Genomic DNA, 26,740 nt, shown 5'->3' on the forward strand with positions numbered 1-26,740 from the left:
TTTCACTCAGAAAAAGAAGAAACAAGAAAATGAGGCACTTCGGAGCAGGGCCAATTTGGAGATAGGAATGCCCATTTTTTTTTTACATAAAAATTGATCTTGTGTTGACGATAGGATGATTCTGAGTGACTAAGAGGAGGGCAGATGTGTGTCAATGAACGCAGCAAAATGGCCACATGGCCCGGGTAGTAACCTTCAGATCCATGCTGCAGAGTCATCCCTAGCTTCTCTGAGCAAGGGCAATGTAACGCGTGTCCTATTGTCGTCACTATTTAAAAAAATAACAAACATAAAAATCGTCATCATAATGATAACAGAAACACGCTGTTATAGTGAAACGCTGGCGACCTTGCGCACAGTGATGCACAATTTTGCCACGACTACGCAAGGATGTGAACGCACCACATGGCCAGCCAATACTCCATTTAATGTCACGTTTACCATATAAATAATAATAATAATAGCACCGTTTAATGTAGGCTATATGTTTATATTTACGGCATTATACGTTGAAGATGTTCGCTTTTACTTGTTTTCTTAATATCTTCTGTTTACTCACGGGTTTTACATTTTAAAGGACATTATAATAAAAGGAAAAATACAGGTGGGGGAGACACTTACTCTCGCCATATGAAGTCCTTATGCATATGGTGGAAAGGGTCGTCAACACAGCCCAAAACAACACAGTGCTGTTGGCCATCAGTAGTTTGTCAGCTTTCATGTTCCTTATTTCATTAAAAAAAAAAAAAATCACAATTAAAAAAAAAAGAAAAATCCAAGGGGAAGCTCCAGAACGATGGTGGGCCAATTGTAGTCCAAATGGCTGGGTTGGCTCCTCGTCCACTGGGATTTTAATTAGAAATAAATGTTTAAAAATAAAAATTGTACATATATATATATATTTTTAATGCACGTTGTATTATTTCCTCCAAAGTGCACTGACTGCTATGAGAGCAGCAACACGATGATGGTAGTCCCCGTCTTCAGTCTCCATGTCTTCTTCCAATAACAACAACAACAAGGCCTCAGAATTGGGTTCTATCCACAATATATCAGCACTTAAATTCGACCCTCATCGTCACCATCCTCATCATCAGCAGGCGTTAAAACCTCTCGTTAGCGTGGAGCAAAAAGACCAAAAAAATAAATTAAATAAAACAAAATTTAAAAGAAGAAGAGTGAGAAGTGGCGTCTGTGGTTACACTGGGGGTTAAAAAAAATGAATGAAAAGACCGCCTGGTGGATGTCTTGGCGCCGGGAAGCCAAGCGAGCAGCACCGGTGTTTGGTGCCCGTCGTGGTCGTGCCAGTGAAGGTTTAAGGGTGGGCTCGAGGAAAACGTGCCACGCAACAGAAGAGTGGGGCTGAACGCGTGGTTACGCACGCGTCTTCTTCCACTACCAACGTCTTTTTCTTCTTCTTTCGTCGTCTCAACAGGGGTGAAAACAAGTCCACGTTGCAGCTGCTAAAATCCCACGATGAGAGTGCTCGTGTGTGTTAGTGGGTCTTCTGTGGAATCTCTGCTGTAAACAAGAGTCGGCTTCTCTCTCTCTCACACACACACACACACACACCCACACATTCGCGCACACACGCATAGTGCTCCGAGTAAGGTGGCCGGGTGGAAAAAGCGTAGTGGATTTCGCTCCCAGCAGGGATGGATTCCAATAGCCGAGACGTTTGGGATGGACATTTATTCGATATTCATCTTGAGGACTATGTACTCGTGCACTTTTTTGTCCTCACTAGTTAGACAATTAGAGGCACGAGTTGAACAACTAGGTCGCACCAGCAGAATGACTGTGTGTTAGTAATAATAATATTAGTGATGTTTTGGACCTAGTAGTACACAATTAGCTCCTATTGAACTGTTGTGCTGCACTAGATACACTGCAGGGCCGAAATGGTAGGCATTTGTCGCAGCAGTATCGTTCTAGACCAGGAGTCCGTTCCACAAAGCAGGTTCAACAAACTCTAGTCTAATCCTGTAGTCCGAGTTGACCTACACTGAGATAGGAAACTCTGAGTTTCCGGTTCCAGAACATCTGATTTGAATCCATTTCCTCAACTCACAGTATCTTCACCTGGAGTTAAGCGCGTGCACCACAACTATGAAAAGACAGCATGAATGGAGCCCTGATTCGCCGAGTCACCATGGCAACGAGGGAGGGGCGTGGGAGAAGCGGAGGCTTATTTCATTTAGATGCAATCTCGCGGGGAGAAGCGCACTTAACAGCTCTTGAAATATAATGACCTCGGCTTAATCTCATATGGGTGCTATGCCTAATGGACTTCTCATAAAATGACTCCGTTTTTGTTTGATGACAGACGGGAGGAAGGCAAACTCACCTAAACTCAAAAACAAAACTCAAAACACAGACCATAACACCTGCGAACGGAATGAATGAGGAAATGATATGGAGTGCGTGGCTCTGAAAGAATTAGGCAGAGACAGAAAGAAACTCAAGGTTCATTGAGTTAAACCTGGTCCCGACCAGGCTAGGTTCAGAGAGTCTGTTGCTGCGGTAACTGCAACCGAGAGGTTAAGTTACCTCTCTCTCTGAAACTGGCTAGATGACTACCCCTCTTTCGCTGGTTTGAGTTACCTCACTTTTTTAAACGAAAGAGTCAGAGTTTCCCTCATTTCAAGGTCAGCAGACTCTTGAGTTTTCACTAAACCTGCTTTGTGAAATCTAGACCATATTACTAGCACCAAAGTGTGCCTAGTAGTTTTGATTCACTAGTAACATGTACTGTATGTGTCCTACTAGTATGTAGGGCTGAATGATTTTGAAAAATACAGTAATGCCTCTCTACTTTGTGTTTTTTTTATATATCGCGGATTCACTCGATTGCAGATTTTCATTTGTGACGTTAACTTCGTGTATTACAGTTTTACCTCGCTATTTTGGTAGTTTTCTTCCTATTTTTCTTCCAAGTCAGACAAGTCAAGAAATGAACATTAGGGTCGCGTTCGGTAATTTACTCTGGCACCCGCGCACTACTGTGTGAGTCGGTGTGTTTCGCAGAGGCAAAGCGCACTCCCTTCTTATTAGTTTCCACGTTCCAAAGGCAGCGTATGTTCTATACCAATCAGCTCGTGCTTCAACTGTTTCCATCTGGAATGCCTGACGCACTGGGGGCGCTGGGCGATATTTGAAACGAAAGACTCATCGTGGCATGGAAGCCTCACCGCGGGGGGGAAGACGACTACATAAGAGGAAAAAAATGGGCTTCCGACTATGCTTGGTCCGACTATTTTTTTAAATTTCCCGTCTGTCGTTTATCACCTACAAAATGGACGTCCCTTATAGGCGGATAGGAGGAATGACAACTCTGTTTTGGGTGCACTCTGAATAAACGGACGGCACTTTTGAATGTTCTGTTCGGAAGCTCATGTTATTCAAATGTGCCGTTCAGTTAGTCAGAGTCGAGACAGATGAGCGGATAATAAACAGCTGTGTTCAGAAGTTGTGAGCAGAATGCGCTCAGCCACCGACAGCACGACAAGTACGACGAAACATCGGCAAATAAAATGTTAAAGTGTTTGTTAAAGTTTATCTTAAAATATCTTACCTTAGCTAGAATCCCACGTTGCATTTTATACAAAGGTCCTTGTTGATGTTATTGAGCAAAGCGAAAGTTAATTTGTCATGACTACTTCCGGCGACAGTGCTTCTTCTTGGTGGTCTTAAAAGAAGAGGGAAGAGAGAAAAAGAAGATGACTCCACCAGGCTTGTACCTTTGGCTAAAATGCACCAATTCTAGGATGAAAATAAAAACGTTGACATTTATTATTTTTAGCCAACGTTCCATCGTAATAGTCCTCTTCCCGGCTTGTAGAGCACATTCCTCTCACAGCCTGCAACTTGGTATTTATTCTTCATTTTGCATTTTTAAAGTTAAATTTGTTGTGTAACAGGTATTTAGAAGGGTGGGAACCATGTTGGGGAGTTTGCAACGGCGTAATAAAGGCATAAATCCCCCCTAAAATAACAATTAAAAAGAATAATAATAATAAAATTAAAAAGTCAACCTCTACTTCACGGTTTTTCACCTTTGCTGGGAGGTTCTGTTCCCCATTGACCGCAATAAACGAGGGAAAAAATAGATTTTTTTATTTTTATCTAAATTTTGCAATTGCAATTTCATATATCATCGCTGTCCTGTGAAAAACACTTATGTCCGTTTTATTCAATTTTCTTATTTTTACGTGTGTGGTGTTTCTGCGTTATAGACATCGCATTAACGTAAACATTATTTAAAATTTAAAAATTTTTAAAAAGTGTTTTTCACAGGACAGCGACGATATGATGATTTTTTTCAAGGTCCTCTCCTCTTGTAGTTTTTTTTTTTAACAAACACAAGCAATATAATAATCTGTATTACAATAAGCAATATCAGATTTATAATGCATACATGTTTTGGTCTTATAGGCAGGCCACCCCACCGCACCCCACAACCCCCCAATCCGTCTATGTATCGGTTAGGCCCCCCTGCTGGAGATAAAAAATCCTGGAGCTGTCCCTGCTTATAGGCTTACGCTAAAATAAAGGCATTTGAACCATGAATTCATATGAAAGACAGTTTATGTACGGTATGTACTTAAATGACAGGTGTTAATTTACTAAACAGTTGGACTTGCAATCTTTTAAGCATTCACTATGACACCTTCACAAAATACTAACAAACAAGTGAAGTGTAAACATAAGTTAGTAAATCATAAATCGGTTTACAACAATAATGCAAACAAATCTGTGGCTTTATCTCTTGAACTTTTCATGTTTCATGAAACAATCTAATGTAAACTTTTGGACTGCACTTCTTAAGCACTAAATGTATCTAGACACTATTTAAATAAATATCCTATGTACAGTATAATATACATAATTATAAAAGAAAATAAGCCTACCAAGTTACCGACCAAAACTAAGATGAGGTTTTTGTTTTCTCTTTAAATTGCAACTTTTGCTTTTTGAAAATTGCATTCTACTAAAATGTGATGCAATTTGAATTCGATTAACTAGTATGCCAAAGTTGCCTTATACTAGTGTGCAGGAATGTAATGCAGGAGAAGGCAGAAGATGGAAAAAAATATTACTAGTAACACACAGTCGCGCTCTACTGTATCATTGTGCAATAATGTGCTGAATTGTCTTACTAGTGAGGACAAAGAGCGTACGAGTATGTGAACCTTGGGTTGGATAGCAACAATATTGAACAAAATGTTCAAACGTCTTTCCATACACTAATGGTTGCCTCAACTCTTCTGGTATTCTGATTGCGAATCTCAAATCATGTAGCGCATATATGAGCAGAATACATCATGGATGAACGAACATATTTTTAGTAAATTTTTCCTGTAGTCTGGTTGTAATGAAGTGGACCTCTCTCACAGCTTCAGTAGCACAGGGGCTCTGTAATGCCATAGTGCGAGCTCCAAGCAAAATGTCACATATGGAGTCAATAATAATAATAATAATAATAATAATAATAATAATAATAATAATAATAACAATAATGATAATAATATGTTAAAAAGTAGGTCACGACTGATGGATTTGTGTGTTAGAATTACATGTGACGTCGATGGGGCATCCAGAAGTACATTTGCGGTAAAAGTCTTGGATACAAATTCATTCCTCGGGTTTCTTTTCTAAACCCACCTATTTTTTAAATTGTTGTTTACAGTTAAGTGTCTTAAGACTTAAAGTAATTATCTATAATCTTATAATTAAATATTATACTATAACATAATATAATTGTAATATAATATATTGTATTAATATATAGTATAATTATATCTCGTAATTATCTACAATAATTGAATTTATTCGGGAATACTGACATTTTATACTGACATAGGTCCTTTAAATGGTCTACTGTCGACCTCTCTTGTACTCACAACGTCATTACAGGGATGCCGGAGGTTGTGGCACTCAACATCTACTCGGACGTAGTACAGCGCTGCGATCACTCAAAAACTAGGCTACTAAAGTGTTCTTTGTATGAACCGCAAAAGCTGCAAGCAGACTAGTTGGATGATTTCCTAAGGATCCTCATCCAAGTCTGCTTGCAGGCAGCTTTTAGTCTTGCATAATATTAACATGAACAGAAGTGTGATTCGGTTAGTTGGTATTGATATTTCAGGCTTTCGATGGACTAAACGGTGACGTAAATTAAATATTGCAAGTGGACAAAGATTTTGTTGAAAGTGTTCTACAGCAGCAAGTCCTTGGCATAGACGCCTTCAGAGTCCCCAGGTCCAGGTTCACTTGCAGTCCCAGATCTTCCAACCAGAGTGACTATGTGCAACGTGGTGTGGAGAAACACACGGTACTAAATGTTTGTTGGATATGGGAGTACCTTCATGGCAAAATCAAATACAGTACAACTGTAAAAAAAAATACATTTTAAAGGTTCCTCATTTACGCTGTAAAAACAGAGACAGAAAAATCTCTCTCTATAGCCCTATATAATTTTTTTTTAAGAATCATATAGCCTCAGCGGGATCAAGCCTTTGTGCGTAAGCTAATACAAACGCTTACAATGTTATTGTATCGCCCTCTGCTGCCTTAACCAAGTCGTTACAGTTACAAGCATTGCCCAGAAAATGACAAGAGCTTCATGCCAGTAATGTATGAACATGAAAAGTGTTATTAATAATATTTAATTTTTGGAAAGCATAATCCTCAATACAGTCAACCTTTAATGAGCACAGCCACCAAAATAGTATATTTAAAAAAAATCCAGTTGGGTACATGTTTTGGAATACGTCAATCACATCACGTGGATCAGTTCTAATTGAAAGTCTCGAGAGAGGTGCATTAAGGAAAAAGGCTGTGGGTTGAATGTGGGTTCAAACATTAAGATCAGAATCATGAGAAATCATTAGTTTCCCTAATATTTTGTGTTCAAGCTCAGGGGTCCATTGACCAAAATATTTAATACATTGTAGCAGGGGCGGAGCCAGAATGTGGCTAATGGGTGGGCCTGGAAACATCCTGGTGGGCCTGAATATTTCTCTCACTGACCACACTTCTCCTGTCCCAACACATTGTATGTTCAAATAAAATGACAAACTGACAAATGACAATGACAAATACGGAGTTCAGATCTTCCTTTGACAACCACAATAACCAATATTCAATCAAATAAAAAAACCACAACAAAATGCAAATTAAAAAATAATTTAATAATTATTTAAAAATTGACATTTTTTTTCATGAATCTGACTGGGTGGGCAGTCTGATGGCTCCGCCCCTGCTTTGTAGATGAAAGTACAGTATAGAAAATAAGTAGGCAGGTGCACATAAATATGCTTAACCTAAGGTTTGGCAGAAACTGTGAGCCTATAGGCTCTATTAAAGACATAGTTCTTTTCATCATTGGATATTGGTATTGGTGTCCCCTCCTCTTCTATGGCTTCCACTTCCTCTTTGAATGCATTTAACACATTCCAGGACTGAGGAATGAGCTGGCGAGAGAAGCCCTGCTGGAATAGCCAAGACATGAGAATGATGGCTGCCAGAGAAATGAGCACAATCAGTGTCCTGAAGGGAAAGTACTGCGCAATGACGCCATCTTCCTCCCTCCAACCCGGGTAGAGCAGCACAGGAGGGATGCCGAGCGCTGGCTCTCCACTCAGCACGCGCAGCAGCAGCGCTATCACATAGGCACTGATTGCACCGTAGCAATTGGCAGAACGGAGGTGCACCACACAAGCCAGCTGCGGAGCCACAATGCAGTAGAGTAGGTCGTTAGCTAGTACCCAGAGAGCAACTATGCTGCTCTTGTTAAAGGCCAGACCGGTCCCAGCCAGGCCCACCAACAGAACACTAATCCTGATCACCCACTTCAGCTCCCTTTCTGATGCCTGTGGTTTAAAAAACAACAACAAAAGAATCATGAATGAATACACTCACGCACCGCACTCAAATAGACTCACACACAGAAACACACACATACTTGCTTTCTCAAGGTTGTCTTGTAAATGTTTTGAGTGAACAAGGACCCTGAAGACAGCAATACCGAGTCCATGGAGGACATAACTGCTGCTGCTAGAGCGCCAGTGCCTAACACTGATACCCAAGCAGGTGTGATGTAGGACAGAGCCAGCGGCAGGACATTTCCTGCCTCTCCGCGCTCATAAGGTGGGGGTAGACCGTATTCTGTCTGGTTCCAGTCTTACAGGAGAGGAAGAGAACATGCAGAGATAAAGAGGGAAAAGAAATCATTGTAATTCAGGACAAAATTATGTAAGTGGACTGGTTAGTTCTTAAGTCGGGTGTTCTAGTTTGTGTGTGTACCTGTGGAAGCAGCTAGGGCTCCAATGATCACTGGGGGGATTCCCATAATAAACACACAGACACCAGCAATAAAACAAGTGACCTGAGCCTGGGCCGAGGAGGATGCTGCAAGAATCCTCTGGAATAGAGGCTGACAAGCCAGTCCTCCTATACCCTAAAGGGCACATTATCATGCTGAGTTCATCAAGTATGTCATTTATTATCAGGGGTGCATATAAGCGGTGCGCCGTGTGCATGGGCACTGGACACGAATGGAGATATGATTTTTTTTGCTTGCGGGGGCCGTCGGGGGGGTCAAGGATATCCCAGGCGGTCCGCAAAGCAAAACGTTTTTTTATACAAACCCCCAAAAATTCTTCAGAAATCACTGAAACATTCATTATATCGCCGCTGAGTTGTGAAAAACACTTATGTCCAATTTTTTTTTGGGGGGGGGGGGGGGGGGAGGATGTAATCTTCACATTAACAACATTCACGTAAAAATAGAAACGGGTAGAAATGTGGAATAACATTCCCGGAGAAAATCCCAAAATACCCTTATGTCAATTAACTGGTCTGGCATCTGGGGGGCGGGGACTGTTGTTCACTGTTGGCAACTGAGGACGGCAACGAAGGAGGCTACCCTCTCATCAACCGAGGTGATCCCCAACATTCGGGCGCCAAGCCGCGGGTCAATAGCTATGCCCACATCTGCTTGACGCTTCTCACCGTGGGCAACTCCAGAGTGGAAGCGAGTCCAACCCTTCTCAAAAGGACTAGTAAGAGCCCAAGCTGTGTGTGGAGGCGATCCCAACTATACCTACTCGGAACGTCTCGATTCTGCATACACCTCAGGCTCCTTCGCTGCCAGAGAGCTGACCTTCAATGTCTCTAGAACAGGGGTAGGCAATTCCGGTCCTGGAGGGCCGGAATCCTGCATGTTTTCTGCGTCACCCTGCTGCAACCCATCTGATTCAAAGATCAGGATCGTTATCCATCTTCTGCAGAACTTGCTGATTATATGATCATTTGAACCAGGTGTGTTGCAGCAGGGAGGGATGGAAAACAGTCAGGTCACCGGCCCTCGAGGACTGGAATTGCCCACCCCTGCTTTAGAGCCAACTTCTGTAGCCGGGGATCACACCGCCAAAGTCCCCACCTTCAGCCGCTGCCCAGTTCTCACTGCAACGTTACACCGCCCCAAAGTTGATGAGTAAAGTGCCACAAATTCCATTCCGGGCTGTGCCCAGCTGGGCCCCTTGGGTGTAAGCCCGGCCACCAGACCCACCAGGCACATGTCATCAAGCCCCACTTCCAGGCCTGGCTTCAGAGGTGGACCCCGGTAACCCGCGTCCCGGCGTGGGAAAACTTTGAACCACCCTTGTTCTTTGGATCATGACCCACAGCTTGTAACCATAAATAAGGACCATAATCAAGATGTCTTTGAGCCGTGCTTTGTCTGTTCCCTCACCTTGAACCTGTTTGTCAAGGGTGACCCAGCCAAATGCAAAAAGCCCCAGACAATTTAGCTCCTATCATCATTCGAACACAAAAACTCCTCCACCACGATAATGTGACGGCTGTGACGGGAGGAGTGTATATGGCATATTAACATTTATATAAAGACTTCTGATAAAGTAAAATTGATCTGACCAGTACGAAAAAGTCATCTGTCCACTTTCCTGCGTCCTCAAGCTTCACATGTCCTACCCAGGAAACGATGTTTGATTGGTTGAAATTGGTTGTTTGTGAGAGGTCAGCCACCGCAGGACTGAGAATCATAAATGGAATACAGAGCCACTGAAACAAAGAAACAAACACTTGTTAGACCTAGCAAAATTTAAAACAAATAAAAACAAAGGGAAAAAAAACGAATTTTCAATGCCCTGACATCCCCTAACAGAATTACTTAAATCACACAACCTTTGTACATTTTATTTGATAGCTCACCAGACTGACGAATATGAAGGACAGTTGGATGACATCAGTGTATGCAACTGCGTACAGGCCTCCTAAAAAAGTGTAGCTGATAGAGACAGCCGCAGAGATTGGGATTGAGAGTGTAGATGATAGATCAAGGACGATGCTCATCGTCCCCCCTGGAATGGAAATCACGCACAATATCAAATTGAAAATGCATGCGAATCAATCCCTTTGATTTTGGTACCCTCACTTCTGCCATCATTCACAGACTATAAACTTACAATTACTAACCTAGAGCAGCAAGGATGCAGGCCACCCACAAAACATCACTGATCAGAGCAGGAATTAATATTGCTGTAGTGAAAAATTGGCCATAGCGTTGCTGAAACGGGTCCAACATGGTCACATAGCGTTTGGACCTCATTGGTTTGGCAAAAAACAATCCTGCTGGAAAAAACACAAAACATACCGGACCAATAAGTGTCTTACGCAACAACAACCAGTGGCGGTCCTAACTTGAATAATGGTGCCCTGTGTGAACCCACTTTGACACCTGTCTCCACATCCACCCACACACAAAGACACAAAGGATAAAAATCAGAGCAGTGTTCAATGGCAGAGCAGCCTGTGTTTAATCTTTATTATTATTATTAGTAGTAGTAGTAGTAGTAGTATTTATGAACAATCGTAATGCGCAAGTTTTTATTCTATTTTGTGGTTTTATAACAGCGAATCTTTTTATTTTATATCAAATTGAATTGTAACTTACTCTCTGTTAAAACTACCGGTAAATAAAAAAACCTAGTCTTATGCATTTGAGGCTTATTGCTGTACCAAACCCGTACCGAACCACGACCCCCATAACGAGGTATTTTGGGGGGATTTTTGTGAACCGTTACACCCTTAATATATATATATATATATATATATATATATATATATATATATATATATATATATATATATATATATACATATATATATATATATATATATATATATATATATATATATTTATATATATATATATTTATATATATATACATATATATATATATATATATATATATATATATATATATATATATATATATATATATATATATATATATATATATAAACATCCGCACTCACAATCACACCTATATATATATATATATGATATATGTACCGGTTCGGTACGTTCCTCGGTATGGGGGTCGCGGTTCGGTACGGGTTTGGTACAGCAATAAGTCTTAAATGCATAAGACTAGGTTTTTTTATTTACCGGTAGTTTTAAAAGAGAGTAAGTTACAAGTGTACCACTACACCATCAGCGACCCCTTATATACTGTACATATATTCCGTTCACCGCCATTGGGCCTAATGTGAGCCACATTTCACCTTACCCGATTCAAGTCTGCAAAGTATGCTTCTTAAATAATATCCTCAGCCATTATCCTGTAGTGTGGGATGCATTAAGAACGGAAAGCACAAAGGCTTCTCGTTTTATACTTACCAAGAAAAAAATTCAAAAAATATGCAAGAGGCCCGAAAGCCCAGGCGAGACCTTGAGATGGAGTGTAAACAGCCTCGGCAGTCCCTAAAATGGAACCTCCCCCAACCCACGTTGCTGAAAGAAAAGACAAATAAGTAACAAAAGCCAGGGGCGCAAAAAAAAACAAAAAACATTCACTAAGTTACAAATGTGAGAAGGAAAAAAGTCTTACCTGTCATGGTAAACACGCCAATCACGATGTTGATGTTGCGTCCCCCGATGATGGCGACTTCACTCTTTCTGCCAGAGCATGTTTTCTCCACTTGCTTTGACTTGCGTGAGGCCAAGATCCCAGTTAGCAGGATAACCAAATAAAAGACTCCCACAGCTACAAGTCCAGACACATGCACTGCCATGCTTGCAAAATGGCCATAACAATCACAAGGTTTACAAAATGGGTGTGAGAGTATTAAAACATCCAATTTAGTTAATCAAATATAACCATTTAAATTATTAGTGTGTGGCTTTCCACAGCAGCACATTTGAAGCAACAGTATGGACACAAATAGTAGTACCGGTACATTTTTTACATACAGTTTGCGGTGTCTCTTGGGCAGTAAATCCTCCTTTGTGTTGCCATATACTAGAGTCAGAGTGTAAACTACTACACGTTATGTCCTTGTCATTACCAATTTGTACCCAAGTTTTACTCAGGCTGTTTCGAGCTTGAAAGTGAGTGCCAAGAAATCTTCCAGAAATGTGATCGTACTGGTGGATGTTGCCAGCAAGTTTTACCCCAGAAAAAGGTAACAAGATGCCACCGTTCAAAAACATTCACACTTACTCGAGTTGAAAATATCAAGTCAATCACGTGTGTTCATTCACCTTGAAATGAATTCGAATTTGATGAACTCAAACTCAAATTCAGGCGTTCAAAGGGCTTCTGCTGTTGTCGATTCTTCTTTTAAAATCTGCCTCCCAGCCACCTCCCAAGCAGTTTATCTTCTATCAGATCCATCACTACGGGTGGGCCATAGAGGGCCGTGCCCGCCCATCATGACGCTTGCACAGCGACGCCCCCCCCCCCCCATTTGAGGCATGGAATTCTCAAATTAAACTTCCTTATTATTATTATTATTATAGGGCGGCACGATAATCAACTGGTTAGCATGTCAGCCTCACAGTTGAGAGGTCGTGGGGTCTTTATTGTCTTAGGGTGGTTCCTAATTGTATACAACCACCCTTTATGTAACATGTAGCATCGTGTTCGAAGACGGTGTGTGTGTGTGTGTGTGTGTGGGGGGGGGGGGTGGGTGGGTGTGTGTGTGTGTGTGTGTCTGAAACTTCATTGTTATAATTATATTCTGTCCCAAGCCTAAACGTCTTACCCCGGGATGCTCTTCGATAAGAGCATCGTTTCCATTTTGCAGCTGTGTCCTTCTCACATTCCACTTCTTCACAAGCAACTTCGACCTACAAGATTAAAACAAGTTTATAATGCTGAATAAATGCCTTACAATACGTATAAGAGTAAATACGGGATATCTTATGTGCAATTATTTTAACAGTGAGCTGGAGCCTATCCCAGCTGACATTCAGGCAAGACGCAGGTTAAACCCTGAAATGGTAAGCAAAGCATGTGTCACTATTGATGTTGGTTAATGTCATACAAAAAGTGAGTGGGTGTGTCCGTATGTACATTATGTGTTCATATCAAACTTACCGTTTCTTTTTTTAGAAAGTCCACATTCTGTAATATTGTGATGAGGCCTGATAGCGCTTGGAGGAACCAGTAGGCAAGTCTGGTGGACTTGCAGCCTTGGCAAGTGTGTATGAGTTATTTACCACAACTCTTGTGAGACCTGCAGGAAGTCTTTGATCCATGCGTTTTCCTTTTTATTCATTTATTTATCTTTTTGTTTAACCCTACCTCAAGACTACAGGCAAGGGCTCCTGCATTTATTTATTTTTTCTATTTTACTAAGTTCATTTTCAAACAAACAAAAAATGTACTTAAAATTGTTGACTTTTCAAGACTTTTGAACAGTTGGTTCTTACTCTTTAACATTCTGTTGCATTACGTTAGTCTCTTTCATTCATTCATTATCCATACCGCTTATCCTCACAAGGGTCGCGGGCGTGCTGGAGCCTATCCCAGCTGTCTTGGGGCAGTAGGCGGGGGACACCCCGAATTGGTTGCCAGCCAATCGCAGGGCACACAGAGACAAACATCCGCACTCACAATCACACCTAGGGGCAATTTAGAGAGTCCAATCAACTTACCATGCATGTTTTTGGAATGTGGGAGGAAACCGGAGTACCCGGAGGAAACCCACGCAGGCACGGGGAGAACATGCAAACTCCACACAGGGAGGCCGGAGCCGGGATCAAACCAACAACCTCTGAACTGTGAGGCAGACGTGCTAACCAGTCGACCACCGTGCCGCCTACCAATGACTCTTAACCCTGAATTATAGCATCTTTGAAATATAGCACCATTAACTCCTGGAGTAAACACTGGATTATCCACGAGAGGTGTCAGATAGTAAAACGTGGGAGTTCCTAAAGTATATTTATTCATGTCTCGCCAAACTCTTATAGTGTTGTCAAGAAGAAGATTATTATGTACTGTCTTTCTCTTTCTCACAAATTGATTTATCAAGGAATAAGGTGTACATGCCCAGGTTTCAAGCGGATTATCATTTCCTTTCAAATATGCATTTACCCAGTCATAAATAATTCTACTAAGGCATGCCCAATTGTAATGCAGGATATTAGGAAGAGCCATTCCTCCTTTATTTTGGGGTAACTGTAAAATTTTAAAACTCAGTCTGGGATTCTTCCCTCTCCAAATAAATTTAGAAAGATCTCTTTCCACCTCTCTCACCGTTTTCTTCGTTAATAGAATAGGGAAAATGTGTAATGGGTAAAGAATTCGTGGCAACACATTCATTTTAATTAAATTGAATCTTCCCATCCAAGACACCGGAAGATCCATCCATCTGGTGAGATCATTTTTAACAATTTTAAAGACAACATCAACATCACACGCGTTACGAAGTGCAGGTTTGTCAAATGAAGCAGATGACTACATGTCTGGTTAAACGTTCTGTTGCGCTGAAATAAAAATAAGAATTAATAAAACACTCGAGCACCAAACAAGTTTTGAAATAAAAGTACAGTTTAATGGCAATTAACCAACATTATGATGATCGCACCACACAATAGTTGCAGTAAACAGAAAGGATAATACACATGTGTATTGTAATAAAAGTTTTCAAATAAAGTTGTCCCATGTACACAACAACGTCATCTCCCAGCTGCTGCAGACCAGGGCGCCTCATCACGATCTGGCGAGGGACTGTAAGTTTGTCAGAGCTCGATTTGTTTTCATGCGCTTGCCCCGAGTACTTGCATGGACTTGACATTAGCCGTTAGCTTGGAGAAACGGATGCCAAAGAAAGCTTGTCCCCGCGAGCACGAAAGGAGTAGTGTTGGTTAGTGGTTCCTTCCTTGGCGAATCGCGAAACATTCATAGCATGACTCAGTTCACTCACTGACAACATAGAGTTCTCGTTCGCGTGAGCGAGAAATGGCAGCGACAAGTTAACTCACTGAATCGTTGGTGAACGGGAAATGACATCACTGAGTCGTTGGTGAACGGGAAATGACATCACTGAGTCGTTGGTGAACGGGAAATGACATCACTGAGTCGTTGGTGAACGGGAAATGACATCACTGAGTCGTTGGTGAACGGGAAATGACATCACTGAGTCGTTGGTGAAAAGGAAATTACATCTCCGATTCCTGCAGCGACACGTTCACTCACTGGATCGTTGGTGAACGGAAAATTACATTACTGATTCCTTCGTGAACGCCAATAGCGTGGCAGTATGTTCAGTAAATTGTAAAGTTTGCAGGGATGGCAACACGACTGCGGAGACAGCACCCAAAAAACTACGCCGACAGCCAATGCAAACTGAGATCACACATGGTAGCCAGAGGTAGCCGCTAGCTCCAAGCTAACACAACCCACAGTAACACAGTCATGTAACAAGCATACTCCATATGAAAAAACAAGCAAGCAGTGTAAAGAAGTAACGGAGGCAGTGACTTCTTCCCTTGCTGAAGTCTGAAGACATGATTCCCATTAAAACCGTGGAAAATGAGGGGATTAAAACTCTTCAAAGTTACGAGCTGTGTTTTTATGTTTACATTAAAAAAAGATTCATGATAAAATCATGATCATTATTTTATTTTTTTAAAATCGTGATATTTTTGCCATATCGCCCTCCACTGGGACTCCGTTCCAATACTTTTGTTCACTTGAAATGTGCGTGGTTTTGAGAAAACATTTCTTTCCTGAGATGTTTAACACGTCCAGATGTAAATACCATGAAATAAACTTTTGTTTGATTCTCATGTCTAGATCTGAAACCCAAATGTCTTCAGTATACAGTACAACAAAAACAAAGGAATTGCCTCACCGTTCCAATACTTTTGGACGGGACTGGGTTAGAGACCATTCAATGTTCTTGTATCGCCGTCTTCTGTCCCAACCAAGTCATTACAGTTACGTGTATACTCCAGGCCCAGAAGAATGTAAGAGCAATGCAGCTAACGATGTTTAACATGTACAGTGTTTTAAATAATATTTAATTTTTGGGAAACAATTATTAATACTTTCAAGCATTTTTAACACTAAAAATAGTAGAAAATCCAGCAGGATACTGGTAAACACTTGGCACTTAAAATAAGTTTCTGAGTAGGGCAGTGGCATCCCCTAACAGTTCTTATTGAGTGCAAAGAGGTCCAATAGCTTCTGAAGAGGCTAATTATAGAATAGGAATACAATAACATCACATGGATCAGTTCTACTAGAAAGTTTACAGAAATGGGAATGAAGCAAAAAAGGCTTTGGATAATATAAGTGCTTCAACATTATCCTGAGGTTTTAATAGTTGCCTTAAAATTTAGTGTTGAACAGGCTCAACACCTTGCTAAAAGCCTCAGGCTCCCTTTCAAGGCAATATTCAATACATTGTAGAAGAAATTACAGTAGAGAAAATATGTACGAATGTGTGCAGAAATATTCATAAAATAAGGGTTGCCAGATACCGTGCGCCTATAACGCTGTATTAAAGACATAATTTTTTTCTTCGTTTAAAGTTTGTATTGGTCTCTCCTCTTCTTCTTCTGCCTCCATTTTCTCTTTGAATGCATCCAACACATCCCAGGACTGAGGAATCAGATGGTGAGAGAAGCCCAGCTGGACCAGACAGGACACGAGAACCACAGACGTCAGGGAAATGAACGCAATCAGAGTCCTGAATGGAAAGTACTGCGTGATGACGCCATCCTCCTCCCTCCAACCCGGGTAGAGCAACACAGGAGGGATGCTGAGCGCTGGCTCTCCGCTCAGCAGGCGCAGCAGCAGAGCTATCATGTATCCACTGATGGCACCGTAGCAATTGGCAGAGCGGAGGTGCACCACACAGGCCAGCTGCGGAGCCACAATGCAGTAGAGTAGGTCGGTAGCGAGCAGCCAGAGAGCAAGGATGCTGCTCTTATTAAAGGCCAGACCGGTTCCAGCCAGGCCCACCAGCAGCACACTAATCTTGATCACCCACTTCAGCTCCCTGTCTGATGCCTGAAAAGAAACACACACAAAAATATCAACAAAATATCATGCTGCAGTTTGCATTGTTGAACCAGTCACACAACTCACACACACACACACACCTGCTTTCTCAAAGTCGTCTTGTAAATGTTTTGTGTGAACATGGATGCTGATGACAGCAATGTTGAGTCCATGGAGGACATAACTGCTGCTGCTATTGCACCAATGCCTAACACTGACACCCAGGTGGGTGTGATGTAGGACAGAGCCAATGGCAGGACATTCCCTGCCTCCCCGCGTTCATAAGGTGGGGGTAGGCCGTATTCTGTCTGGTTCCAGTCTTAGAGAGGAGATATAGAGGCACATACAGAGACAGAGGGAAAGAAATTATGGTAATGGGGACAGAAAGTATGTGTGAGGCCAAGTTAATCACATGGCGAACCAAGACAAACCTCCTTTTAATGGCATTTCTTTTGACGCACACGTTCAACTTTAATTCCACTGAAAAAAATTCTCCTTAGACCCTACACAGAGATGTGAAATGTGTTTGGTGCATTGCAAACTTTTAAAGACTTAAGTACAGTGGAACCTCCAAAATCAAACAGTATCCCAACTGTGACACTGGTCCACCACCGATATGTTTCAAAACTAAAATTCAAATTGACCACTCACCATCTTCAGTGACCAAGGAGCAACAGTACGTTGGAGGGGACATTGTGGTCACATGGTACTATGTGACAGGCCAGACTAAGAGTAATTCAGAAGGTTTATGGACTATAATGAAAATATAGACGTTCCTTAGCCCAGGGCCATACCTAGGAGGCAAGCCTTGGAAAAGAGTGATTGACACCTGTGGGGCCCGGTCCTGACCTCTTTGTGAAACCAGTACCCACTTGTGAAGTGCTATTGTGGTTTGAGAGAGAGAGTAAAAAGATGAGTCAGTCTTCATTTACCCAACATGGCTCTTGGAACATGGAATGTCACCTCTATGGTGAGGAAGGTGCCTTTAACAGTTGAACTCATCTGGACTCTGGAACCAAATTATCTGAGGTTGGACTTTAAACCAAACCACAAGATACATGAACTTCCCCTCTTATGGAAGGGTCTCATTACTGATCTGGAGAGGGTAATCCACCCTTTTTCTGACCGAGGACCATGGTCTCAAATTTAGAGGTGCTGATTTTCATCCAAACGTTTGTTTCACACTTGGCTGCGAACCACTCCAGTGAAAGTTGGGAGACTGCAGCTTAATGAAGCCGACAGTAGCTGGCTGCAAAAAACTGAGATAAAAAACTGAGGACACCAAACAGGACCCCCTCATCGCCATGTCCATAAAGGTTACGAAAAGAATCTGCAACAAAGGGAAGCCTTGGCGGAGTCTAACCTTCACCGGAAATGAATCCATCTTACTGCCGGCAATGAGGACCAAACTCTGACATTGATGGTACTGGGACGAAACATCCCATATCAGGGGGTTCGGTACCCCATACTCCCGAAATACCACACACAGAACTCCCCGTCGGACACGGTCGAACGCCTTCTCCAAGTCCACAAAACACAGGTAGACTGATTGGGTGAAATCCCAAGCACCCTCAAGGACCCTGCCGAGGGTGTAGGACTGCTCCACTGTTCCATGGCTGGGACGAAAATCACCCTGCTCCTCCTGAATCTGAGATTCGACCTCCCAACAGATCCTCCTCTCCAGCACCCTTGAATAGACCTTACCAGGAAGGCTGAGAAGTATGATCCCTCTGTAGTTAGAACACACCCTCCGGTCCACCTTCTCAAAAAGGAGGACCACCACCACGGTCTGCCCATCCAGAGGCACTGTGCCCGATGCGATGTTGAGGAGGCGTGTGAACCAGGACAGCCCCACACCATTCAAAGCTCATCCACCCCCAGGGCTTTGCAACTGAAGAGCTTTTTAACCACCTCGGTGACTTCAACCGCAGAGATAGGAGAAACCACAGATTCCACAGACTCGGGTTTCTCAAAGGAAGGCGTGGCAGTGGAATTGATGAGGTCTTTGAAGTATTCTTCCCACGGACTTACAACGTCCCTAGACGAGGTCAGCAGCGCCCTACCTCCACTATACACAGTGTTAACGGTGCACTGCTTTCCACTCCTGATGAGGGACGAGAATTTCCTTGGAGCCATACAGAAGTCATTCTTCATGGCCTTGCTGAGCTCCTCCCATGCCAGTTTTTGCCTCAGCAACCGCCGAAGATGCATTCTGCTTGGTCAGCCGGTACCTGTCAGCTGCCTCTGGAGTCCCACAGGCCAAAAAGGCGCAATAGGACTCCTTCTTCATCTTGACGGTATTCCTTAGTGCCAGTGTCCACCAGTGGGTTTCGGGATCGCCGCTATGAGAGGCAATGGACCACCATACGGCCACAGCTCCGATGCCCCGCCTCCATTGGCGGTATATATGTTTACTTGTTAACTCAATTTCAGCATAGCTGAAAGCGCCGGTGGCCGATATCAATGACTGACGGAATGCTTTTTCTAAGTGAACTGTATCCAGGCCTATCCACTCATATTCTCATTAAGAAGCAACTTCTCTAAGTATACAGTATGTACAGTAGATTTATAAGGTTTACGTTGATGCTTAGAGTGCATTTTTAGTATGTTTTCACCAAAAGGTATATGTTTATTTGTTAATTCAATTTAGGCATGGCTGACAGCATTTTTCTCAGCACTGTGAGCATGTGATGTAACATAAGATGTCACATGGCCAAAAATGGCTAAAATGGCCACCCCTGAGATGGATTAAAAATGGGTGGATTTTGCTGCTTAATTCATATTCCACAAGCCCAATATTAATCACAATGCCATGTTTAGACTAATGGGGCCGCATAGAACATACTAACGGCAAGAACATTTTTGACTTGACTTCTTTAATGCTGAGCAGTTAACAACATTATACGTTCATTTGCAAACTCAATTTGGGTGGTATGATGACTTTCTCCATTACAATATTTCATGCATCTTTACACATTTACCTGCTTTCATCGACTGACAAAAATAGAATGTTATTATTCAGTGCATTAATATGTTCTCTTTTTCCTGCTGAATGCCGGGGGCAACTTCATTTTGGGCCAATGTGGTCTAGCATGTTTGGGACCGCATATGCCTCACGAGGAATTCAGGCGCAAGCAGGTGCTGCGCCTTGGGCGCATATGATAATGTGGTCACACAATGTATACTGCGCTCAATTTAAAAACGAGCTAATCTAGTTTAGTGTGAATTTGATGAATTGCATTGTGCAACACTAGGCGTTCTGGCAGACCGAGGTCTTTTTCTATTACACTCTCCCATTTTCTACCCGTGGCATATTTCATTCATAAATATGATAACAGAATGAGACAATCCCTTTGAATCATGGTAGAAATCAATTTTATAATTATAATCATTATTTGAAAAATATTTTAATAGCAAGGGGGGATTCTGCCGGGAACGTCTGCCTCTCACTTTTGAAAGAGCCGCTGTACTAATCTGGCTGGTAGCAACAGTACTGTGTGTACCCCATTAACGCTGGGTGCACGGTTACCATCAAGGGAAGTGATAAATCTGCTGTAAATGTTCTCAACTCCGGCTTCCATGCCACCGTTTTATTGAGGAGTTTGACTGTTCCACTGTACTGCCACCCTGTCTTGCATTGCACATACTGCATGCATGTGAAGTGGAAAAAGATGAAACCCTTTAGAACCAAACAGATGATGTTGTGTATCTGTTATGGTTGGATGGCACACATGCATTGGTGCTGCCTACGTGTATTCAATCTCCAATGCAATATATGGTGGACTATTATAGCATGTGAGAGTACCTGCAGATGCAGCCACAGCTCCAATGATCACTGAGGGGATTCCCATAATAAAAGAAAGGCCAGCCGCAGCAAAGCAGGTAACCTGAGCTTTGGATGAGGAGGCTGCTGCAAGGATCCTCTGGTGTAAAGACTGGTATGCCAATCCCCCTAAAGCCTGAAACAAACATAAGTTTATCAAGTGTATCAGTTATGCATGGTTTTACTAAATATATATGTGTGCCAGCTAAATATAATGTATATGCGCGTGCTCCAGAGTTCAGGTTTCACTCTTTCTGAGAAGTTAATCAAGTTGAGTGGAGAGACCAGGTTCTCAAAGTTAGCTGTAAGGAGGTCTATATGTCCACAGTTACAAAACAACAACAAAAAAACTGGTGTAGAAGAAATAGCTCACTGGCTAACACCTATGACAGATGACAGAGATTAAAATGTCCAAGTCTGAATAAATGCTGACGGTCAAACTCAAGTGGCTGAATTTACAATTGCGACAGATTGGAACCTCGATTTAACGGACCCGGGACCAACGGTCAGAAAATAGTGTCCAGTCCACTCAAAATGTTTCAAACGTCTGTTATCTCCAGAATTGGCCGCAATTCGCCACAGCACCAGTAAACGCCATCAACAGTCAGAGACTGGTTGCGTGTTTCTGGCTTAGGCAAGTAAGCTGGACCCAAACGTTTCACTCCGCCCACAGTCAAATTGCGCACAAATGCCTCCAAATGGCCCAAGACGTGCTAATAATGGTTCTGGTAGAAAGTTTTTTACGGTTACACTTACAAAAATGACGCACACCCCATGAAAATCCCATTCATTCCTATGGGCTGACACTTGGTCCTGCTCTGAGTCACTCACGTGGACACTTGAAGTATGTGCTGATAGGTCTCATGTAGCCGCATTGAACGGTTGTTTTCTATTGCCTTCCACTAACCCTGAAACCTAATATTAACCACAGACAGTGGGCAGATTCTCAAACCCTAAACGCCTACAATCCAATGAATAAAACCCAAATACTGTATTACAAACCGCAACCATTCAGGGAGTGCACCCTCTGCTGGTGAGGTTCTGCACCCATTCCACTCATTTCTACAGTATGTGGAGGATGTCCTTTGACCACAACTTTTTAACTCAATGGCCTAGACCAGAAGTGCCCGACCAGTCTCTCGCAGTCGACTGGTAGACCGCGGACTGCTCCCGTCGAATGCAAGGGTTGTAGGGGAAAAAAAAACTAAAGCTTTTATTTTTGTGCGTGCATATTATTATTATTATGAGAATATTTTTTGTTAGACCCTTGTGAGGAGAAGCGGTACAGATAATGGATGGATGGATTTTTTGTTAGTGTACGGCTGCACACTACAGAAATGGTCGATCGCAGGATGTTGGCTGCGCGAAAAGCACTCGAGATCTTAGGTCAAAATAAATCTCCGGCTGGACACTCACAACCAATGTCGACTCCCCCATTTTCAAGGCTCCTGAACACGCTGAATGTGCTTCCGTGGCTGTTCGACCTTCTGTTCACCCAGAGGGGAAGTCAAAATTACTGTTTTGACCACTTCTGTCACTGCGTGGAGTCAAACGTTTAGCTCCACCCTCATTTAGTTCAACTCCGAGCTGCTGAAGCACTAAGCATTTTTAGGCGACGAAAAAAGTACAAAACAATGTTCTACTGTATTGGGTGGTTTTAGCCCACAAAAAAAAAGGACTTTGTTGTAACGGACCATTGACTAACGAATGACACCTTCTCCGAATTAGTCCTTAACTCGAGGTTCCACTGTATGCTGAAAGCGTTGCTGTGATGATCAGGACCTCTGTGGAGTCCTTTTTACCATCCCCTACACATAAGCAACTAATGGATAAACGTTGTCACAGTGAGCTATTATTACACTGACACATCGTAAGAGATACCGCATAAGTCACAATCTATCTTTCTGGTGCGTTTTTTTTTTGTGCTCCTGGAAAACAAAAAAATGTGATATTCATGCTTGTTATCCTGCATTGATGATCTATAACAACAGAAACAGTAATAAAGATCATATAATGAAGTAAAGTATCTGACCAGCACGAGAAAGTCATCTGTCCATTTTCCTGCGTCCTCAAACTTCACCTCTCCTATCCATGAGTGGACGCTTGACTGGTTGAGTTGGGCTGTTTGTGCCAAGTCAGTCACCACAGGACTGAGAATCATAAACGGAATACAGACCCACTAAAACACAAAGCAAACACTAGTTAGTCAGTTAGCGTTGTCATTCTTCACAGACAGACTGCAATCACATGACCTTTGCACCCATCCTTGATAGCTCACCAGACTGACAAATATGAAGGACAGTTGGATGATATCAGTGTATGCAACGGCGTAGAGGCCTCCTAAAAAAGTGTAGATGATAGAGACGGCCGCAGATATCAGGATGGAGACAACAGATGATAGCTCGAGGATGATACTCATTGTCCCTCCTGGAAATGACAGGCAATAAATAAAAAAAACAAACGCAGCATTAGCACAAGACATACAAACAAGTAGAGCAGAGGAGAGCCGTATTCAAATGTCATATTTGAATATGAATTAAGAGCAATCAATTCAATTACTAACCCAGAGCAGCAAGGATGCAGGCCACCCACAAAATATCACTGATCAAAGCAGGGATTAATATTGCTGTCGTGAACAATTGGCCGTAGCGATTCTGAAACGGGTCCAACATGGTCACGTAGCGCTTGGACCTCATTTGTTTTGCAAAAAACAATCCTCCTTGAAAGACAGAAAACAGACCAAAGTAAACTGTTATGACAATTTTGACTTGAATAAACAGCCTTGGGGCGGCACGGTGATACACTGGTTAGCACATCCGCCTCACAGTGCAAAATGGTTGCGTGTCATGGGGCCTTCCTGTGTGGAGTTTGCATGTTTTCCCCGTGCCTGGTGTCGGTTTTCTCCGGTTTCCTCCCACATTCCAAAAACAACCATTGTAGTGTGATTGAACGCTCTAAGTTGTCTCTAGGTGTGATTGTGAGCGCGAACGGTTGTTCGTCGATGTGTACCATGCCATTCAGGGAGTTCCCCGCCTGCTGCCTAAAGGCAGCTGGGATAGGCTCCAGCACACCGGCAACCCTTGTGAGCAGATCTAGTGATCGATGGATGGATGGATGAATAAGGAGCCTTGGGTGATTTAATATTCAAAGTTGAAGTGAAAAAACGATGACTGGATGAATCTTTTACCAGCATTCACGTTACATGGAAAAAACAATTAAAGTCAGTAAGTTCATCTGTGGAGAGCTTTAAGGTCAGCATGCATTCAACCAGAAAAGAAAACAGTAATGTTTGTTTGATCTTTTGTTTCAGACCATTTCTCTAATGACGCCCAATTCGTAAGGCACACGCATTTGTGCGAGGGGAAGTACAACAGAGTACGCCTGTGTAAATGTGTCTGACCTTCACTGTCTAGGTCAGAAAGATAATTTTCAAAAACAACAACAAAATAAACTCCTATTAGTCAAGGCTTTGGTGGCATCTTGGAGCATTATAGATACGAAGCAAAACCTCGGAAGAGGTGAGTTTTCCACAGGAAAGAAAAACACACGCACTCAAACTGGTGAATTCCTGACAAGTGAACTGTGAATATAGGGTTCACTTCACTGTAGTTTGTAATAGTGTCAGGTGTTTGGATGATGTTAACTGTTGTCAGAATGGTCTCAGAGATGAAAGGTCTTGAATGTAAGGACGGCTACTCTGTAGGTCCTAAAACTGCACATTTTTCCTTGAAAAACTACAATGTAGTGTTATATAAATGCACTTCATCTTTTTTTATTAGCAAATTAGCAAATAATGTAATGTTGGTAAGGTCAAAGAAATATCCTATCCAGTCCCCACAAGTGTCTAATCAGTGTTAGTAGGCAAAGAGCCCAAAGGAAGTCACACACAAAGGGCCTTCAACTGTACTGCTGTCAATAACGCCGGACACTCCAGATGCCTCTTACATAAATTGCCTTTTGACCAAAAGTAGCAAGAGAGTTTAGTTGTTGGTGCTTTTGATTCCAGTAAGAGACGCGAGGCTACCGAAACAACAGCCTAAGAGGATGGTCAAATGAAGGGGACTGAAGGGGAGTAGACCAAGTTTATTTTGGTAGAGATAAATTGCTGATGATATCACTATCCATAATGTGGCATTTGCCATCTAAGAACATCTCATCACTCAACCTTTTGAATCCTGCGTTGGTATTAACACGTCACATGGCCTTCAAATCTGAGCCTCATGAGTCCAACCACGTGGCCACTGCTGCGAAGGACCATGAACCGACACTGAACTTGCAGGTGAACTATGTAATATAACAAAATATAAGTGTAATGATGCAAGTCTCGCCATCTGGAAAATAAGCAATGACAAGGCTGCTGCATGCAGTAGGAGCTGAGTAGAAAACTAGTCCAAAAAGAATTAGAAACATATCCAAAAAGGGAGATAAAGGGGAAATTCTCAGGAATGTAACGAGTCTGTCTGAAAATCCCCTCAGGCCGATTTTGAATAATACAAAATATTTTAATATTTACATATAAATGTAAAGAATCTTTCTGAGCCTATCTGTTCCTGAAAGTTTCAGGAAGATCCGTTGGCAAGTGTGTCCTGCGACACATTGTTAGCAAACAAGCTGATCAGGAACCTAATAGTCTGACATAACCTTGGTCCAAATCCATCTGAGCACCGAGAGAAACCATAATTCAACAAGAAGAAATGGGCAATAATAATAACAAGGGATTGTCATTATAATATGGTGGGAGGAAGCCAGAGTACCCTGAGATAACCAGCACAAGCACAGATAGAGCATGGAAACGCTACACAGGAAGGCTGTGGCATAGATTCAAATCCAGAACCTCAGAACTGTGAGGCAATCATTCCAACAACTTCTTTCACCAACGTGCTAGTCTTAGTTTTCCCTAAGTAGAACATTTTGTGAAATACCCCTAATGAAAAGCAACACATGCATTTAATCATACAAATGTAGAACCTGTTTGACTTACAAAACTTACAAGAATCATTACTCTTAATTATTTAATAACATCATTTCCTGAATCAGTTCCTGTAATGATTTTAATGACGACGGAGTCCCACTTTAGATACTCACCTAACAGAAAATTCAAAAGATATGCAAGAGGGCCAAAAGCCCAGACGAGACCTTGAGCTGGAGAGTAAACAGCCTCAGCAGTCCCCATAACGTAACCTCCTCCGACCCACGTCGCTAAAAGAAAACAGATGAGAAACACAAGTCAAAAGTGCAAAAGCATTAGTAAGTGGCAAACCTTAGAAAAAAACAAATCTTACCTGTCATGGTAAAAACGCCAATCAGGACGTTGATGTTGCGGCCCCCGACAATGGTGACTTCACTCTTGTGGCCAGTGCATTTCTTCTCCACTTTCTTTGATTTGCGTGACGCCAAGATCCCAGTTAGCAGGATAACAATGTAAAAGGCAGTCACAGCCACAAGTCCACCCACATGCACTGCCATGATTGCAAACCAGTGCCACTGCCAACAAAAATAACCCAACAATAAACACAAGGTTTATGAGCCACAGATCGTTAAACTATTTGTCAGTAACGCTCCAGACTCAATAAACCTCACCGTGTTCCAC

The 26,740-nt window shown here is 42.2% G+C and overlaps 3 protein-coding genes across 3 annotated transcripts in view; all 3 read right to left on the reverse strand.

Annotated features, from left to right (window-relative positions):
* The window catches only part of igf1ra (insulin-like growth factor 1a receptor), a 106,185-nt gene extending 104,614 nt beyond the window's left edge, over window positions 1–1,571 (reverse strand). The window contains exon 1 of the mRNA XM_086027687.1: window positions 622–1,571. Within this exon, the coding sequence (XP_085883813.1) occupies window positions 622–721 (100 nt within the window). The 5' untranslated portion in view covers window positions 722–1,571. The remainder of the gene's footprint in view (window positions 1–621) is intronic.
* A 5,663-nt stretch (window positions 1,572–7,234) lies between these two features.
* Window positions 7,235–13,080, reverse strand: LOC147148629 (high affinity choline transporter 1-like). The gene is made up of 9 exons (XM_086028349.1): window positions 13,075–13,080; window positions 11,919–12,018; window positions 11,708–11,821; window positions 10,501–10,656; window positions 10,237–10,385; window positions 9,940–10,086; window positions 8,308–8,461; window positions 7,967–8,184; window positions 7,235–7,874 (listed from the first exon to the last, which is right to left on the reverse strand). The coding sequence occupies exons 2-9, from the start codon at window positions 11,923–11,925 to the stop codon at window positions 7,326–7,328; spliced, it is 1,494 nt and encodes a 497-aa protein (XP_085884475.1). The 5' UTR covers window positions 11,926–12,018; window positions 13,075–13,080; the 3' UTR covers window positions 7,235–7,325.
* Window positions 13,081–16,321: 3,241 nt separating this feature from the next.
* The window catches only part of LOC147148630 (high affinity choline transporter 1-like), a 17,983-nt gene continuing 7,564 nt past the window's right edge, over window positions 16,322–26,740 (reverse strand). Inside the window, exons 2-9 of the mRNA XM_086028529.1 lie at window positions 26,433–26,634; window positions 26,236–26,349; window positions 23,714–23,869; window positions 23,429–23,577; window positions 23,183–23,329; window positions 21,133–21,286; window positions 17,429–17,646; window positions 16,322–17,336 (exon numbers count right to left, since the gene is read on the reverse strand). Of these exons, the coding sequence (XP_085884655.1) occupies window positions 16,812–17,336; window positions 17,429–17,646; window positions 21,133–21,286; window positions 23,183–23,329; window positions 23,429–23,577; window positions 23,714–23,869; window positions 26,236–26,349; window positions 26,433–26,616 (1,647 nt within the window). The 5' untranslated portion in view covers window positions 26,617–26,634 and the 3' untranslated portion in view covers window positions 16,322–16,811. The remainder of the gene's footprint in view (window positions 17,337–17,428; window positions 17,647–21,132; window positions 21,287–23,182; window positions 23,330–23,428; window positions 23,578–23,713; window positions 23,870–26,235; window positions 26,350–26,432; window positions 26,635–26,740) is intronic.

The sequence above is a fragment of the Filicampus tigris genome, chromosome 4, assembly GCF_054856515.1.
Source record: "Filicampus tigris isolate MCC_2025a chromosome 4, RoL_Ftig_1.0, whole genome shotgun sequence".
NCBI classification, from domain to species: Eukaryota; Metazoa; Chordata; class Actinopteri; order Syngnathiformes; family Syngnathidae; genus Filicampus; species Filicampus tigris.

Excerpts from the sequence above, each read along its gene's own strand:
- LOC147148629 (XM_086028349.1), bottom strand. Across the intron at positions 10,657-11,707 it reads TTTTTTGAATTTTTTTCTTG|CAGGATTGTTTTTTGCCAAA; the intron begins GTAAGTATAAAA and ends TGTTTTTTCCAG. Across the intron at positions 8,462-9,939 it reads CAGATGACTTTTTCGTACTG|GGTATAGGAGGACTGGCTTG; the intron begins GTCAGATCAATT and ends TGTGCCCTTTAG.